At 40.5% G+C, this 19,860-nt stretch overlaps 1 protein-coding gene across 2 annotated transcripts in view; it reads left to right on the top strand.

Annotated features, from left to right (window-relative positions):
• dnai1.2 (dynein, axonemal, intermediate chain 1, paralog 2) overlaps positions 1–19,860 on the top strand; it is a 238,483-nt gene that overhangs the window by 187,791 nt on the left and 30,832 nt on the right. For both annotated transcript variants that reach the window (XM_069924099.1, XM_069924097.1), the window contains one exon: positions 14,373–14,472. In XM_069924099.1, the coding sequence (XP_069780200.1) occupies positions 14,373–14,472 (100 nt within the window). The remainder of the gene's footprint in view (positions 1–14,372; positions 14,473–19,860) is intronic.

The raw sequence follows: 19,860 nt of genomic DNA, 5'->3' as shown, positions 1-19,860 counted from the left end.
AAGAGAGGCGTGGCCAGTGAAGAAAATGAAAGGGACGATCGAAAATCCATGTTGTCGATACCTACCAAAATATTGTCCAGCATATGGTAAAACATGCTATATGTGAAACATAAGTAACCATTATGCCTGTGGTTGTAGGAACCAAGTGCAACAAAGCAAGGTTCATGCAGTAGGTGAAAGGGTGATAGAGGAATTCTATGTAGACATTGTGACTGAAAACAAGAAAGAAAACAGAGACTGGATGTTGAGATTAAAAGTGAATGACATATACATTTCAGTTAAATTGGATATCAGAGACTGATTTTTAAGAAGATTAGACCCAGACCAAAGATGTATGGAACAAAAGTGAAGGTGACAGCATATTCAGGTACTGATATACCAGTACAAGGAGAATGCACAGTCAAAGTGAAACACAAGGACAAAGAGTATATGCTAGCATTCACCATGGTACCAAAGGATGTACAGGCCATACTAGGTTTAACAGTCTTGACAGAAACCAAACCTGGTAAAAAGAGTCCTCATTGTGGAAAGCTAAGGAGAGACACTCTACAATGATCTCATGGAAGAGTACAAGGACCTATATGAGGGTCTAGGCTGCCTTCCAGGAGAACACACGATCAAAGTGGATAAACATGTGCCACCGATAATACATCCATGCAGAAAAGTTCTATTTGCACTTCAAAAACAACTCAAGGCAGAGTTGGACAGGAAGGAAAGCCTGAACATGATTCAGAAGATAGATGAGCCAATAGACTGGGTGAGTTCACTTGTCATTGTGGACAAAAAAGAATGGAAAGCTTCGAATTTGTCTGAATCCAAGAGATCTGAACAGAGCAATAAAGAGAAAACACTTTAAGCTTCAGACACTTGAAGAAATCATGTCACAGTTTGCAAATGCAAAGTTTTTCAGCAATTTAGATCCATCATCAGGATTTTGGCAGTTGAAAATGGATGAAGCAAGTTCAAGACTGTGCACATTCAATAGTCCATTTGGCAGATACAGATTCCTAAGATTACCATTCAGAATTGCCTCAGTTCCTGAAGTGTATCACAAAATTATCTATATGGCCTATGAGCATTTGGACGGAGTTGATACATCAATGAATGGCATCATAGTATTGGAAACCACAAGAATGGAGCATGATGAGAGACTAAGGAAAGTGCTGGAAGCAACAAGAAAAGCAAACCTGAAGCTGAATAGAGAGAAATGTCAGCTCGGGGTGATAGAACTAACATTTGTAAGAGATATTGTTGGTAGTGAGAGCATCAGATCAGATCCCAGAAAGGTGTCCCCCTTTGGGAACATGCCAAGGCCACAATGCAAAAAGGACATCCAGATATTTAATAGAATGGTCAACTATATAGATACATTGATATTCAACCTCTCAGAAAAGATGGCTCCATTGAGAAGACTAACAGAAAAGAACATTGAATGGGAGTGGAGTCATGACCATAAAAAGTAAGGGAGGGAACTAAAGAAACTGCTCAGAGATTACCAGTTCTGAGGTTTTACGACCCAGCGAGACCCATCAAGATATCATCAGACGCATCATATAGTGGGCTCGGTGCAGTCCTTCTGCAAAAATATGATGTCTGGCAACCCACTGCATATGCATCACACTCAATGAAAGACACAGAGACCCAATACACTCAAATTGAAAATGAGCTGCTCAGCATCACATGCGCCCGTGAAAGATTTCATCTGTTTGTTTCAGAACAATCAGTGTAGAGACTGACCATAAGCCCTTGATTGCATTATTCCAAAAGCCATTAAATGAATGTCAACTTAGAATACAAAGAATGATGATTAGGCTGCAATGGTATGCACCGAATGTGGTGTACACTCAGGGTAAGCTAATGTACACAGCAGACAGATTGCCTCGAGCTGTTGACACGAGAGAGCCCGCAAACACAAAAATTGATGAAGATGTGAACGCCTTCATGGACATGATCACAAGTGCACTGCCCATAACAAATGCAAAAATGGAGCTCGTAAAATCAGAGACAAACAAAGATGAAACACTGAGACAACTGAGAAAAAAACATCTTGGATGAATGGCCCAACAAGAAGCAGGACTGCTCACCTAACATTGCAGAGAACTGCAGGGTGGAACTATCAGAGGATGAAGACATCATCTACAAAGGAAGTAAAATCCTTATGCCAAAGAGTCTGAGAAAAGAGATGCTAAAAAGGATCCATGGAGAACATCTCAGAATTGAAAAGTGTAAGAAAAGAGCATGAGAGTTGATGTACTGGCCAAGAATCAACAATGATATAACAAATGAAGTGTCAAACTGTACAATATTCTGGAAATATCAAGCAAGCAATCCTGTAGAACTACTAAAGTCACACCCAGCACCACACAGATCTTACTAGAAGGTAGGCGCTGATCTACTTGAATGTCAAGGGAAGGACTATCTTGTAGTCATAGACTATTACTCCCTGTATCCAGAGGTGTGTAAACTGAACACCACAACTGTAGATGCTGTAAATACAGTTACGAAAGCCATATTCTCCAGACATGGCGTGGCAAGTGAGGTCTTCACAGACGATGGACCTCAGTTTTGCAATTCATAGTTCCAACATTTTGCCAAAGAGTGGGACTTTGTACATACCACGTCAAGTCCTCATTTTCCACAGTCCAATGGTCTAGAGGGAAAATCAGTACAGATAATGAAAAGACTGATGTAAAGGCAAAAGACAGTGAACGGAATTTTACCAGTCCATGCTAGTATACTGCGCAACGCCATTCGAGTGTGGAATGTCACCAGCACAACTCCTTATGGGATGTAGGCTAAGATCAAACCTACCCATTCAGGAGAACCTCCTAAAAACAAAAGGGGGGAGGGAGTGAGGAAATTCAAAGAACAACAGAAAGAAAAGCAAAAGTATTACTTTGACAGAGGAACAAAAAACTTTCTGGAACTCTACACTGGTGACCAAGTAAGGCTAAAAGACAAAATGAACTTATGGACTCAGAAGGGAACTGTCCTTAGTGAAGTCCAACCAAGATTATACACCATTCAGACAGATGATGGTGCTGTTCTGCGAAGAAATCGTCGAGATCTTCAAATGGGACCAGCCACAGAAGATGGAAAGATGGATACTGTTGAACAACCTGAATACACAGCTGAGAAGACATCATCTGAGGCAACAACTCAGATTCAAGGTCAATCAATCAGGAGATTGTCAAGACACGTGAATCCTCCTAAAAGACTCACAGAGCAAATTTAAAGCCTCCTGTTATAGAATGAAGTAGTGCTATCTTATTCATTCTTCAAGTTTTAGTGTATTTAAATGTGAACACACAAAACAAATTTTAAAAATGTAAACATGTTGATAATTATGAAAATGTAAGTTCCTGGTGTTAAAGTTAAAATTGCAGAATTATATAAAGAAAACATGTTAATTAAAAGAAAGCTGCTCTTGTTTTAAGAAAGGGAGATGTAATGATAGTGATCATGTTTGCATTGCTACTAGCAATGCCTTAAGGATCATAGTTCCTGTTTGATTATACTTGGCTGCCAACAGGGAGCTCACACAGACAGGGAGACTGCTGTCTGAGAGATCTGTTATGGAGGCTTGCAAGCCTCATGGTGCACCAAAGAAAAGGTACAAGGACTGCCTAAAGAAATCTCTTGGTGCCTGCCACATTGACCACCGCCAGTGGGCTGATATCGCCTCAAACCGTGCATCTTGGCGCCTCACAGTTTGGCGGGCAGCAACCTCCTTTGAAGAAGACCGCAGAGCCCACTTCACTGACAAAAGGCAAAGGAGGAAAAACCCAACACCCAACCCCAACCAACCAATTTTCCCCTGCAGCTGCTGCAACTGTGTCTGCCTGTCCCGCATCTGACTTGTCAGCCACAAACGAGCCTGCAGCTGACGTGGACTTTTACCCCCTCCATAAATCTTCGTCCGCGAAGCCAAGCCAAAGAGAAAAGAAAGTAAAGAACCTTTTCCTTCATCCATGTGTAGTCTAAGAACTCACACATACAAATACAAGATGAAAGACTCCCTGCACCCCCCTCCCCCCTCCATGCCATTGAATCAGAGATGTCATCAAAAAATTGTACAAGATGTAGATGAGACTACATTTGGAGTATTGTGCACAGTTTTGGTCACCAAGATTTAGGAAAAATATAATTGAGCAGGAGCGAGTGCAGAAAAGTTGTGCAAAAATGGTCCTGGGACAAGTAGCATTTAATTATAAGGAGAGGCTGGATAGTCTGGGACCTTTCTCTCTGAAACTTATGAGAGTGTGAGGGTCCTTATAGTGGTATATAAAATCATGTGGGGTATTGATAATGTAAATAGTCATTGTCAATTTCCCAGGTTAGGAAAGTCTAATACTGGAGGGCATAGATTTAACATGAAACAACATGAAAGATTTAAAAGGCACCTGAGAGGCACCATTTTCACACAGAGGGTGGTTGGTATGTACAACAAGCTGCCAGAGGAAGTGGTGGAGGTAGATACATTTAGAATGTTTAAAAAACATATATACAGGCCCATGGATAGGAAATGTTTCAAGGGATATGAGTCAAATGGAGATAAATGGCACAGGCTCAAGTGGACAACTTGGTCAGCATGGAGAAGTTGGGCTTAAAGGCTGTAAAATTTTATACATCGGCCAGTAATAAAATCTGAAAAATACAGACAATCAATGTTCCAAAGTTTCACTTCTTACTTTTATGAAGTTATCAGTTTTCAAATGGATTAGTTACTGAAACTGCCAGATTTCTAAACTTGCATTCTGCAAAGAATCAGCAGAGATTTTAGATTGGAAACTTGTGCTTTGCAATTAACTCAGCTGGTTCTCTTATAATACATAATAGAGATACATTTGCATAGATCTTATTTTATAACTGCATTCCATTTAAGTCTTTATGATGAGAACATTGATTAAAAGATATTTAATTATCCACTTTTATGTCAAAAGATGAAACTTTAACACAGTTTTGGAACATGAAGTGGGTGTCACGTTTTACCCAAATGCCAAATAGATCATCACCAACAAATTGCTGAATTCGCACATCCTCACTTTAAGAATTCGATGTGGTTTTCTCCCATTTAAACCATTTAACCCCAACTGGTGCATTTTCTAAGCTTGCAACTCTATCTCATTTTTTGTGTGACTTTCTGAGAAGCAGGGCAGTACCAAGGCCGGTGAGGAAAACTGTTGTCAGGGGACACAGTGGGTAGAAGGAAACAAGGAGGAATGAGAAATCAGAGGAGTGAAAATCAAGGGATATGGTGCAAATTGCGACAGGGAAAGGATGAAGTTACGCAATATTGAGCAATCCAGGGAAATTAAGGATTTGCAATCAGTATCAGAAATGCCTGTGTCCTGTAAATTATTTTTAACAAAATGATATTAGAAAATATATTCCTATTTATATATACCCAATCACACTATCTCCATGGAGACTCCAAACGAGCTGCTGAAAGAACTGTAGTGGGTCAAGCAGCATCAGTGGAGACAAAGGGATAGTCTTCATATTGACATCTGGTTTGTGACAGGAATCCAGTATTAGACTTTCCTAACCTGGGAAATTGACAATGACTATTTACATTATCAATACCCCACATGATTTTATATACCACTATAAGGACCCTCACACTCTCATCAATGTGACAGGAATCCCTCCCTTTTAATCTTTAGAGTTATGAACAACTTTGAAAGCATGAGAGAAATACCACCAAGACTGTGGTTGCAAGATTCCATGAACCAATCAGCAGGGTCGACAATGTCACCATCCTCTTACAGCCAACATCCCCTACACCAAGGCTCCGTTTGCTTTCAACCAGCTCCAAAGTCATCCCACTTTGTTTGAATGCTCAATATCTCACTTCTAAAACAAATGATCTCTTCCAAGTTCCATTGAGAGAAATTCTACTAAAGAGTAATTGCTTGAAAAATATCCTCAAAGCTCATTTGTAAAAATATAACATCCTCACTGATTAATGGGAATTCCTGACTCATGTAAGGTAAAACATCATGAGATGGGAATGTGTAAGGAGTTACCCTGTGCAGGGCTGTAACAAGAAGGGGAGGTGTCCTTGTACTCCTGTTAGGTAAAACATCATGAGATGGGAATGTGTAAGGAGTTACCCTGTGCAGGGCTGTAACAAGATGTGAATGCATCCTTGTACTTACAAGATAAGAGAGACATTGATGGATTGAGAGGCAGGAAGCTAGCAGGGAAAGGATAGCAACAGTTTTAGTCATTGGACAAGTAATGATATGATGATGTTCTAAGCACGTATCCAAGGGTATAAAAAATCATCATTTTGCTGATAACGGCAGAATGCATTCTCCGACTAACATTGTTAGTCGCAAGTGTTACAATCCGGTAATAAAGAACAAAGAACCCTGATTTCGACTCAGTCTGGTGTTTGTCTCACTCATTCATGAACAAAGCAGACCTAACACTCATCACCCACTGGAAATGGTGCAGAAGATTCAGAGTGATTCTGAGCTTCTTGAATCACCATTACAGGAATATATGAGAGCGCTACATGAATAGGAGAAGGAGCCCATGACATCCAAAATCACCCATCCACTTCTCCGATCGATTGTCGCCTTCCCCACTTGTGTTATTGTCTGTATATCCTCAACAGGATTCATCAATCGCATCAGAAACCACAGAACTGGAATGAAGTATGTCATCTTCAATTCGATTTGTTCCCTGGAGAAAATGAATGTCTCTCTAATATATTCTTCATTCTCATCTGCCTGCATCCAACTGTGCTGAGAGCTGATTCTATAGAGAAATATTGTTTAATAGAAAAGAAACAGAAACAAGAGAATAAATATTACTTCATTACTAGCTGTGAAACTGAGGGAATTTTAATTGGGCATGTTATTCAATAATTTCAAATGTAACAATATTTAAGTTTTGCACCTCCCTTCACAATGAGAATATAAAATTGAAAATGCAAGTACATTACTTCACAAATGTAATGAAACATAATCAAGTAAGATACCATGTATCATATCCTACTGCATAGACTTATTGCTGTAAAAAACAATTATTTTCCAGAAAGCACAGTTAAATATCCTTTAAACAGTGTTGTTTCTAATTCTTAACAATAAAGTGGAATCAACCTAATTAACTGAAATTCAACAGGCTATATTTAAAATTTTATGTCATAAATTATTTTTTCTTGTACAAATAAATCAAGCAAGTCCAAATACAACTCAGATCTTTGGGGTACATTTGATGTCACTTTCTCCATTTATTCTCATTGTAGCGACGACTTCCCATTATAGTCACTTGGATACTAAAAGAATGTTGTTGTCTATGACTCATTCAAACAAATTCAGACTAGAGTTAAATAGTTAACATTATTACAGTTGTTAAATGAAACGTAGAAACATAGAAAATAGGAGTAAGAATAGGCCATTTGGCCCTTCAAGCCTACACCACCATTCATTATGATCATGGCTGATCAGTACCCGGTTCCTACCTTCTCCCCATACCCCCTAATCCCCTTGGCCACAAGGGCCAAATCTAACTTGCACTTAAATATTGACAGGGAACCGGCCTCAACTACTTCCTGTGGCAAAGAATTCCATAAAATTACCACTCTCTGAGAGAAGAAATTTTTCTTCATCTCAGTCCTAAAAAAAATGCCCCCTTATTTTCCCAGAATTGGAAACAACCTTCCTGCATCTAGTCTGTTTAAACCCTTCAGAATTTTATGTTTCTATAAGATCCCCCCTCAATCTTCTAAATTCCAGAGAATACAAGCCTAGTCTATCCAACCTCTCTTCATATGAGAGTCCCTCCATCCCCAGTATCAGCCTAGTGAACCTTCCCTGCACCCCTTCCAAGGCAAGGATATCCTTCCTCAGATAAGGCGACCAAAACTGCATGCAGTACTCCAGATGTGGTCTCACCAAGGCCCTGTACATACAGCTGTAGCAGGATCTTTGCACTCCTCAAATCCTCTTGCTATGAACGCCAACATAGCATTCGCCCTCCTCACCGCCTGCTGCACCTCCATGCCCACTTTTAACGACTGATGCATAGCAACACCCAAGTCTCGCTGCATCTCCCCTTTTCCTAAACAGATACCATTTAAATAATAATCCTCTTTCCTGTTCTTACCTCCAAAATGGATAACCTCGCATTTATCCACATTAAACTGCATCTGCCACATCCTGGCCCACTTACCTAATTTGTCCAAATCACCCGGCAATCTCATAGCATCCTCCACACAGCTAACCCTGCCACCCAACTTCGTGTCGTTTGCAAATTTTGAGATACTGGTATCTATTCCCACATCTAAGTCATGGATATATATCGTAAACAATTGCGGCCCCAGCACTGAGCCTTGTGGTACCACCTAGTCACTGGCTGCCATTCTGAAAAGAACCCATTTATTCCTACTCTTTGCTCCCTGTCCCTCAACCAATTCTCTATCCACCTTAATACCATACCTCCTATGCCGTGCTCTTTAAGTTTATATGCTAGAAAATGTTGGAAAAAGATTTTACCATCCGTTCTACAGAAGAAAATAAACTAAACATAAAGGTTTAATAGGTAATATTTACAATAATTTATTAAAATTGCAATCAAATTAATGATAAAATTAGAGGATCTTGAGAATTAGAAACTCAGTCACTTCTTCCAGAGGAACTTTGAGAAAAGATTTTTGGAATGGTTAATATGTGCCCGACATGCATTGATTCAATTTTAAGTGGTACATCGGGTTCATATGTCAAAAAATAAATTGGCCCATATCTTTCCTAATGTTTGTCCTATGTGTGAAAAATGTAAATCACAAATGACCACACTAAAGCATATATTTTGGTCTTGCTCTGTATTGGAGAAGTATTGGACAGATAAACTAAGAGATCAATACAAACTATTTATCCAGTCTTTGCCAATTAAAAACAACAGAAATCCAAAACAGTCTTGAAGGTGAAGTCAAAATACAAATTAACTCAAAAGAAAATAGTTTATAAGAGAATGCCAAGACTATTCAAACTTAAGAGATGTATCAAAAATGCAACCTAATTTTTTTCTAAACTTAAACATGACATAACTTGAGAGAACTATTATCAAAGTATGTGAATTTGGATCTTTCTATTTAAATAAAATGGCTCTTCTGGCCAACAGTGTAATAAAGGCTACAACCCGATGTGCAGAAGTGGGAATTCAACCTGGAACTACAGGTATAATTCCAAAAATAGGTTGCAATCTAATACCCACTATAATTGACAAGGTCTTGAAAATATGTATCCAATATTTTCCCCAATACTGAGCAAGACCAGTATTGGTTCTGGATTGGAGGAAAGCAAATTTCAAAGGAATAAGAATGGATTTGGGGAGTATTGAGTGGGACATGATTTATTCAGGAAAGGATGTAAATGAAAAATGGAGAATATTCAAAGAAATTTTGAGAGTACAGAGAAGATATGTCCCAATGAGGATCAAAGGAAAGGCTGGAAGTCATAGGGAGCCTTGGTTTTTGAGGAATATTAGAAATTTGGTTAGGAGAAAGAGGGAGGTGTACAAGAGGTATAAACAGCAGGGTGCTGAGAAATTGAAAGAGGACTACAAGGAGTGTAGAAAAAATCTTAAGAAAGAAATTAGAAAGGCCAAAAAGAGGCACAAAGAGGCTTTGGCAGGCAGAGTAAAAATAAATCCAAATAGTGTGGCCATTAACAGAAATATTTAGGATGTCACTGGTCACAGGGGTAGTGCCAGAGGATTGGAGAGTGGCTCATGTTGTTCCGCTGTTTAAGAAAGGGTCCACGTTTCCAATTTTGATAATTGGAAATTATCAAACTGTGTGTCTGATGTCTGTGGTGGGTAAGTTGATGGAAAGTGTTCTGAGGGATGGCATTTACAAATATTTGGAAGAACAGGGATTGATAGGTAGTAGTCAGCATGGTTTTGTCAGGGGTAGATCATGTTTAACAAACCTTATAGAGTTTTTCGAGGGGGTTACAAAAAAGATTGATGAAGGGAAAGCTGTGGATGTTGTCTATTTAGACTTTAGTAAAGCTTTTGACAAAGTTCCCCACAGGAGGTTAGGAAAAAAGGTGGAGGCATTAGGCATAAATAAGGAGGTAGTGAAATGGATTCAGCATTGGTTGGATGGGAGGTGTCAGAGAGTACTGGTAGAAAATTGTTTGTCAAATTGGAGGCCGGTGACTAGTGGAGTTCCTCAGGGATCGGTCCTGGGTCCACTATTGTTTGTTATATATATTAACAATCTGGAAGAAGGGGTGGTGAATTGGATAAGTAAGTTTGGAGATGATACAAAAATTGGTGGTATTGTGGACAGTGAGGAAGATTACTGTAACTTAAAAAGAGATATAGGAAAGCTAGAGGAGTGGGCTGAGAAATGGCTGATGGAATTTAATACGGATAAGTATGAAGTGTTGCATTTTGGAAAGGCAAATCTAAATAGGTCATATACATTGAATGGTAGACAATTGAGATGTGCAGAGCAACAAAGGGATTTAGGAGTTATGGTAAATAGTACCCTCAAGGCTGATACTCAGGTAGATGGTGTGGTGAAGAAGGCATATTGAATGTTGGCCTTCATAAATCGGAGTATTGAATTCAAGAGTAGGGAGGTTATGATGAAATTGTACAAGGCATTGGTGAGGCCAAGTTTGGAATACTGTGCAGTTTTGGTCACCAAATTATAGGAAGAATATAAACAAAATAGAGAGAGTGCAGAGAAGGTTCACGAGAATATTGACAGGATGTCAGTTACAGAGTTACAGAGAAAAGTTGAGCAGCCTGAGGCTTTTTTCTCTGGAACGTAGAAGATTGAGGGGGGATTTGATGGAGGTGTTCAAGATTTTAAAAGGGACAGAGAGAGTCAACGTGGATAGGCTTTTTCAATTAAGAGTGGGGGATATTCAAACCAGAGGCCATGGTTTGAGATTGCAGGGGGAAAATTATAAGGGGAACATGAGGGGAAATTTCTTCACGCAAAGGGTGGTTGGGATGTGGAATAAGCTTCCGGCGGAGGTGGATGAAGCAGGGACATTATTTACATTTAAGGAAAGACTGGATAATTACATGGAGGGGAGAGGATTGGAGGGGTATGGACCAGGTGCTGGTCAGTGGGACTAGGAGGGTGGGGATTTGTTCCAGCATGGACTAGTAGGGCCAAATTATTACATGGAGGGGAGAGGATTGGAGGGGTATGGACCAGGTGCTGGTCAGTGGGACTAGGAGGGTGGGGATTTGTTCCAGCATGGACTAGTAGGGCCAAATTTGCCTGTTCTGTGCTGTATATGGTTATATGGTTACATGTATTAGTGTGGCCACTTGTGATTTACATCTATCATACATAGGATTAACATTAGGAAAGATATGGGCCAATTTATCTTTCAAAATATGAACCCAATGTATCACTTTAAACTGAATCAATGGATGTCCAGCACATAATGAAGAGGTATTAACCATTCCAAAAATCTTTACCCAAAGTTCCTCTGGGTGAAGTGACCGAAGATCCAATTCCCAAACTCCTCTAATTTTATCATTAGAGATCAACTACAATTTTAATAAATTATTGTAAATATTACCTATTAAACCCTTATGGGAAGGATTCAAATGAAAAGGAATATCAACCAAATCAGGTTGATATGATAGGAAACTTAGGTAATATCTTATTCAAAAAAACTTCTAACATTCTTGGAAATATCTAAAAAAAATAAGACTTGGGTATACTTGTAAGATATTGTATGAAAAGACATTAAACATCCATCTACAAACAGATACAAAAATGGACAATTCCTTTGCTTTTCCAAAAATATTTAGGATCTTTATAGATCCAGTACAGATGAAGAAAAAAACAAAATAGTTGAAATAAATAGTACTAAAAAATTAATTAAAAAAAAAATCATTTCAAGTAAAATCCAAAAGAAAATAAAAGTAAATTATCAAAACTTTCTGCCTCTTGTAAAAGACAGATTTTGGTAACTGGCCTGTTCAGAAAGCCAGTTATAGTCTTGATCTGAAATTGTATGAACAAGTCACCTTTCGTCCTGAATGGTATCAGCAATCTTCCCCATCAACTGGGAATTTCAAGGTGCTGAATTCTCCACGATGATCACGACATCCTCAGGCATGAAATTGCGCCTGATCTTAGGACATTTCTGTCACTCCTGCTACAGGGGAAGATATTCTTTTGCCCATCTTTTCCAGAACATATGCGATGTAAATTGCACTTGCTTCCACCTTCAGCGAGCATATATACCTTCACTTTGAAACTGCCCCGATGGCAATGAAGGCTTAGTCTTAAGAAGCAAAAGGTGGTTCAGGTTAAGGGCCTCAAGGTCATTTGGATCTCTAGAAGCCTTAGTGATTGGATGAGTGTTGAGGATAGCTTCATCTTCACAAAAGCCTGTGTGAAGACCCTCCTTGTCAAAACTTTGCACCTTTAGGGTGGAATTAAGAATCTTTGGTACTGATCTAATTTATCTTTCCCATACACCTCCATGGTGTGAGCCAGCAGGGTATGGAATATCCAAGTTATTCCTTTCTGGAGCAGTGTATTATGATTTGAACCGGATTCCAGCGTTCAATTGTCTCTCACAACTCTTGCTGACCTTCCACAAAATTAGTTCCATTGTCAGATCGTAGTTCCTTCACTTGACCACATCGGCTATAAAACACTGAGTGTGTTAAGTGATGATGTCACTTCAATAAGAATTGCTCTTACAGCTAAACATGTGAAAATAACACCATAGTGCTTCACAAAACTCCTTGTGCACTTCAAAAGGTCCAAAATAATCCATTCCAACATATGTGAAGGAAGGTACATCAGGAAAAACTCTGTCCATGGGCAAATCTGCCATCTGCTGTTTCCAGAAGTATTTGCACACCGAATACATCACATTTTGACATAATTGTTCTGAATGACCCAGTGGCACCAGGAATCCAATATTTTTGATGTAGTCTTGATAATATATGGTTGCCACCTCCATGGCCCACCATACCGAAGAATCAAATCTCAAATCAGCGATATAAAAATCCTCGGCCTGTATGACGGGATGTTTTATCTCTTCTGACATTGCTGCTGTGCTAAGTTGCCCAACAACTCTTAATACACCAATCTCCAGAATGTGTTGATTTTACTAATGTGACTTTTCCTTTTAATAATTATTATCTTTATCAGACTTGAACTTTTTTCCTTATACTTTATTTTTGGATTCTGAAAATGTTTTAATTATATTCAGATTCTTTGAATGTTTACACATCTTTACAAGATATTTCTTTTTTTTCTTTCTTCTCATCTTAAAAATGGATGGCCAGCAGTTCTTGTGGAGCTCATTCGCAACTTTTGTTTTCAGTGCTGCTGTCTATTCAGAATCAGAATTTATTGTCATGAACAAGCCATGAAATGTGGGTGTTTTGTGGTGGCATCACAGTGCAAACCTTCATATTATAACCGTTTACAACATTACTAAAAATAAAAAAATAAATAGTGCATGAAAAGCAAGGCAGTTTCTTGGTTCATTGGTTATTCAGGAATCTGATGGCAGCAGGGAAGAAGCTGCCCTCGTGAAATTGAGTGCTCGTCTTTAGGCTTCTGTACCTTTTTCCCAATGGTAACAGTGATGAGGGCATGTCTTGGTGGTGGGAATCTTTGAGGATAGAGGCTGCTTTTGTAAGACACCACCTCATGTAATGTCCTCGATGGAGTGAAGTCTGGTACCTGTGATGTCACAGGCCGAGTTAACAACCCTCTGGAGCTTATTCTTGTCCTGAGTGTTAGCACCTCCATACCAGAAAGTGATGCAACCAGCCAGAATGCTCTCCACAGAATACCTGTAACGTTTTCTAGAGTTTTCAGCGACATACCGAATCTCCTCTAACATCTCATAAGGTATAGCCACTGGCGAGCCTTCTTTGTGACTGCATCAATATGGAAGCTCAAAGACAGATCCTTGGAGATGATGACACCCAGGAATTTGAAGTTCTGGACCCTGTCCACTACTGAGCCCTCGATGAGGACTGGGTTGTACTCCCCTGACTTCCTTCTGAAGTTCACAACCATCTCCTTGGTTTTGCTAACATTGAGTGCAAGGTTGTTGTCATTACACCATTCAACTGAGAAACCAGATATGTTTATTGTTTCATCACCAGGAAGTCAATTGTGAAACAGCTTAAATTGAGCTACATTGTACCAGTGGACTGGATGTATAAAACAGAAACCATTAATTATAATCTCAACATTTTTGTCAAATTACATTTCAATAATGTAGTGACAGATCGAATTCCTTTGAAAGTGAACACTATGATTAATCCAGTGTAAGAAATGAGTTTATCCAAGAATCCAATAAGTCTTTAGTTTAAATTACATCAATCATAGTGTATTTTTTTTCCAGGAAACCAATGTTTACCTATGATCTTAATTCACCAGTTGGAGATGTTGCCTGGTCACCATACTCTTCAACTGTGTTTGCAGCAGTTACAACAGCTGGAAAGGTAAAGTATTTTCTTTGATTAAGTAAGATGTTTCTCAAAATAGAATCAACTTTTTAAATTATTAGATTTCCTAATTAAACATTGCATTTAACATAGTGATTATAAGAAAAGTTTTGATCAAATTCCACAAATCATTGAAATCTTGTACAATTTAAATTGCAACCTCCTGTATCCTGCAATTCAGAAAGAAAGGAGACATTTCTGACGAGAGACAAACATGGGTACTTCTAAACTTGTTGTCTATCAGCCCTCATTTCATTCATCACTATTAACAGTTATGGGAAATTTCTGCAAAACCTAAGTTCAATCCATAAATTGAGAAGCTAATATATAAATATCTATATTGTTTATTATATTTCTCTGCATTATTTGCCAGTATTTTGTTTAGAAATAAGTTTGTGACTAAATGACAGCACAGCAAATATGTTATGCTCATTCATGCATCTTTATTCTGGGTATATTTGAGATGGCAAAGTCTTAATCTTGTATGATGTACATAAATACAAGAACATTACTTTTTACATTTATTTTAAATAGGTGAATGATAGAGTAAAAGATACCAGTTTAATTTAGCTGAATATTCATGGATATCAGAATCAGAATTTATTGTTATGATCAAGTCATGAAATTTGGTGTTTTTGCGGAAGCATCAAAGTGCAAACATTCATCTTACAACATTACTAGATTAAAAAAATGTCAGGCAGTCTCTTTGGTTCATTGATTATTCAGGAATCTGATGGCAGCGGGGAAGAAGCTGTCCTTGTGCCATTGTGCTCATCTTTAGGCTCCTGTACTTTTTCTCCGATGGTAGTAGAGTGAAGAGGCATGGCCTGGGGGGTGGGGCTCTTTTTTAAGACACTGCCTCGTGCATGTCCTCAGTGGAGTGGGGGTTGGTGACTGTGATGTCGCAGGCCGAGTTAACAACCCTCTGGAGTTTATTCTTGGCTTGAGTGTTGGCGCCTCCATACCATGCAGCGATACAACCAGATAGAATTCTCTCCACAGTATACTTCTAGAAGTTTACGAGTCTTCAGTGGCATACCGAATCTCCTCAGACACCTCACAAAGTATAGCCGCTGATGAGCCTTCTTTGTGATCGCATCGACGTGGAGGCTCCAGAACAGATCCTTGCAGATGTTGACACATAGGAATTTGAAGTTCTTGACCCTCTTCACTTCTGAACCCTTGATGAGGACTGGGTCATTTCCCCTAACTTCCTCTCGAAGTCCACAATCATCTCCTTCGTTTTGCTGACATTGAGCATAAGCTCTTTCCTGTACGCTTCCTCATTGCCGTTTGTAATTTTGCTGACAACTGTGGTGCCATTGGCAAACTTGAAGATAGCATTGGAATTGTCAAACCTATCAGTTTTAAAATAGGATTCTCTGTGCTAGGTATGCACCTGAAGTGTGGAGATCTACACACTGGTTCATTTGGTTCTTAGGCATCCTTGTGGCACCCAAGGATGACAGACAGGATAAGTATAAAATATAAACTATGATTTTACTGCCTGTTGTAATATTGGCAATTGGAGAGCTGTCTTTTGTCTGTAGCTAAACATTCTATGGTTATGTTTGGAAATAGAAGGATATTGCTGGCACCACCAATAAGGCTATAAAACTGGGACAGCAAGTTAAACAGTTAAAGATGGAAAGGAGTACAGTCCCTCAGCTCGTGGTCTTTGAACTATCATATGTTGGTGAAGCCTAAAAGGAAGTTACTGATTATATTTCAGGTTTTTTGGAAACCTGACTGTTGATTGTTGTATTTCAGTGACAACCAATTTTGTCTGTGAGACCATCATGAGAGAGTGGCAGAGAATGTGAGAGACCATCTTGAGGGGGAGTGCTGTTAGACAGCACTTACCAATAATCTGTTTATTACTGTTCAATTTGAGTTCTGCTAGCGTGATACTTTTGCAGTTATCATTATTCAGGCTTCATATTCTGGATTACTTGTGGAATTTAAATCCCATATCTGGCATGCTGATATTTGAAGTTCAGGCCTCTGTAATTTAGCTACTGCACTATACCAGACACCAAGATGGTAAGATTTATGCTTAAGTAACAAGTGTGTGAATTGAAAAACATTTTCAAGCCAGTTTAGCATCTAAGGAATTTGGGTTTAGAGTTAAATTTTACAATTACAAGATATGCTTTATCTCTTACTGGTTATGCTCTTTTGCAAGTTTCATTTCTGTCAACAAAATCCTACCCATAACCCTTTGCATGTTCCCTTTTCTCTTTTCTTCGATCAGTCATTGAGGTTGATGGTATTTCCTGTCTTTAGTTAATAAAAGCGCTATTTGCCTTGGCGAGTCTGTTGTCTATCTCATTGTCGATCCTTGCATCTGATGAAATGGTGCAGCCGAGATAGGTAAACTGGTTGACCGTTTTGAGTTTTGTGTGCCCGATGGAGATGTGGGGGGGCTGGTAATCATGGTGGGGAGCTGGCTGATGGAGGACCTCAGTTTTCTTCAGGCTGACTTCCAGGCCAAACATTTTGGCAGTTTCCGCAAAGCAGGACGTCAAGCGCTGAAGAGCTGGCTCTGAATGGGCAACTAAAGCGGCATCGTCTGCAAAGAGTAGTTCACGCACAAGTTTCTCTTGTGTCTTGGTGTGAGCTTGCAGGCGCCTCAGATTGAAGAGACTGCCATCCGTGCGGTACCGGATGTAAACAGCGTCTTCATTGTTGGGGTCTTTCATGGCTTGGTTCAGCATCATGCTGAAGAAGATTGAAAAGAGGGTTGGTGCCAGAACACAGCCTTGCTTCACGCCATTGTTAATGGAGAAGGGTTCAGAGAGCTCATTGCTGTATCTGACCCGACCTTGTTGGTTTTCGTGCAGTTGGATAATCATGTTGAGGAACTTTGGGGGACATCCGATGCGCTCTAGTATTTGCCAAAGCCCTTTCCTGCCCACGGTGTCGAAGGCTTTGGTGAGGTCAACAAAGGTGATGTAGAGTCCTTTGTTTTGTTCTCTGCACTTTTCTTGGAGCTGTCTGAGGGCAAAGACCATGTCAGTAGTTCCTCTGTTTGCGCGAAAGCCGCACTGTGATTCTGGGAGAATATTCTCGGCGACACTAGGTATTATTCTATTTAGTAGAATCCTAGCGAAGATTTTGCCTGCAATGGAGAGCAACGTGATTCCCCTGTAGTTTGAGCAGTCTGATTTCTCGCCTTTGTTTTTGTACAGGGTGATGATGGTGGCATCACGAAGATCCTGAGGCAGTTTACCTTGGTCCCAACAAAGCTTGAAAAACTCATGCAGTTTGGCATGCAGAGTTTTGCCGCCAGCCTTCCAGACTTCTGGGGGGATTCCATCCATACCTGCTGCTTTGCCACTTTTCAGTTGTTCGATTGCCTTATATATGAGTCTGGAAAAACAACCAACTGAAAAACCTCACAAAGATAAGCGTATACAGAGCCGTTGTCATACCCACACTCCTGTTCGGCTCCGAATCATGGATCCTCTACCGGCACCACCTACGGCTCCTAGAACGCTTCCACCAGCGTTGTCTCCGCTCCATCCTCAACATCCATTGGAGCGCTTACATCCCTAACGTCGAAGTACTCGAGATGGCAGAGGTCGACAGCATCGAGTCCACGCTGCTGAAGATCCAGCTGCGCTGGATGGGTCACGTCTCCAGAATGGAGGACCATCGCCTTCCCAAGATCCTGTTATATGGCGAGCTCTCCACTGGCCACCGTGACAGAGGTGCACCAAAGAAAAGGTACAAGGCCTGCCTAAAGAAATCTCTTAGTGCCTGCCACATTGACCACCGCCAGTGGGCTGATAACGCCTCAAACCGTGCATCTTGGCGCCTCACAGTTTGGCGGGCAGCAACCTCCTTTGAAGAAGACCGCAGAGCCCACCTCATTGACAAAAGGCAAAGGAGGAAAAACCCAACACCCAACCCCAACCAACCAATTTTCCCCTGCAACCGCTGCAATCGGTCCCGCATCGGACTTGTCAGCCACAAACGAGCCTGCAGCTGACGTGGACTTTTTACCCCCTCCATAAATCTTCGTCCGCGAAGCCAAGCCAAAGAAAGAAAGAAGAAAAGAATAAAAGCCTAATAGTTTCACAATATCAGCCTTTTGTGATTATTGGTGGTACATCAATTTTATTAACTTTTTTTTTAAAAAAACAAGCATGGAAGAGTATCTGAAACCTGAGAAGCTCGACCTCAATCCCTAGTCATCAGATTCCCCGAACACAGTCGAACTTTGGCTATGCTGCTTTGAAAATTTCTTGACAGTGGTCGCGGATGCTATCACCACAGATGCGAACTTACTGAGACTACTCTCGTGTGTCAGGCTCCAAATGTTCCCTTTGATCAGTGACGCCAGCTCATACTAAGCAGCTATGGAGATCCCCGAGGCCCAGTATCGCAGGAAAGTTAATAAAGTTTATGCCAGGCACCTCCTGGCCACCAGAAAGCAATGACCTGGTAATTCGAGTGCCAAACACCTGTGGGTCCTTTGGATCCTGTATAGGGTGTGTAACTGTAAGACTGTGTCGGTTGCCCAGAATGCAAAGGATTTCATCAGAGATGAGTACATGGCCGGTATCTGCTCTGGGTACACACGGCAACAGCTATTGGAACAAAAAGTTCTTGATCTCCAAAGGGCGGTTGAACTTAGAGACTCTGGAGGTGGACAGAACTCAGATGACTACTCTGCCACTTGGTTGCACTGGTGCCACTATTCTGGGATGGGGCATCATCCCACCCCGTGAGTGACTGGTCCCTTACACTTTCGCACTATTCCTGTAAATTGACCTTGGAGAGATCTCCCGCATTGGTGACCAAGTGCTACTTTTATGGGTAGAGTCAACATCCGAGGAAATGCTGCCCTGTCAAAGATGCAGTGTGCTCCAGGTGCAAGAAAAAGGGGCATTACACCAAAGTTTGTCAGTCCAAAATGTCCGTGAGGTTTAGCAGCGCTGTGTGCAGACAGTCACCACTCCGGCAGCGCAATTGGTGCCTTCTTCCCTGCACTCCAGCGACACAATGTGCAAATCCTGCCAGTCACCATTTTGGACTGTGTGTCAAGTTCCATCTTCCCAGACATAAGATCTCTCGAGGGGAAGAGACCAGCCACCTTGATGCTGAGGGCACCCATGTCAGACGTGGGAGCCATCAGTCTTAGACAATGAATCCATACTGCCTACCATCACCATAAACCATGAGGTCCTGCACGAACTCGCCAAGTCCATGACTAACGTCCAGATAAACGGGCGTGATATCAACTGTTTGTTCAATAGTGAGAGTACCGAAAGCTTTATCCACCCTGATACTGCTAAACGACTGTCCCTTAAGTACGATCCACAAAGCACAGGATATCACATGGCAGCTACCCTGGGGTCTCACGTAGTGACTCTCACT

Source organism: Narcine bancroftii, chromosome 3 (genome assembly GCF_036971445.1).
Source record: "Narcine bancroftii isolate sNarBan1 chromosome 3, sNarBan1.hap1, whole genome shotgun sequence".
In the NCBI taxonomy this organism is placed as follows: Eukaryota; Metazoa; Chordata; class Chondrichthyes; order Torpediniformes; family Narcinidae; genus Narcine; species Narcine bancroftii.
The sequence above is the reverse complement of the archived record's forward strand: the minus strand, read 5'-3'. Positions and strand labels throughout refer to the sequence as shown.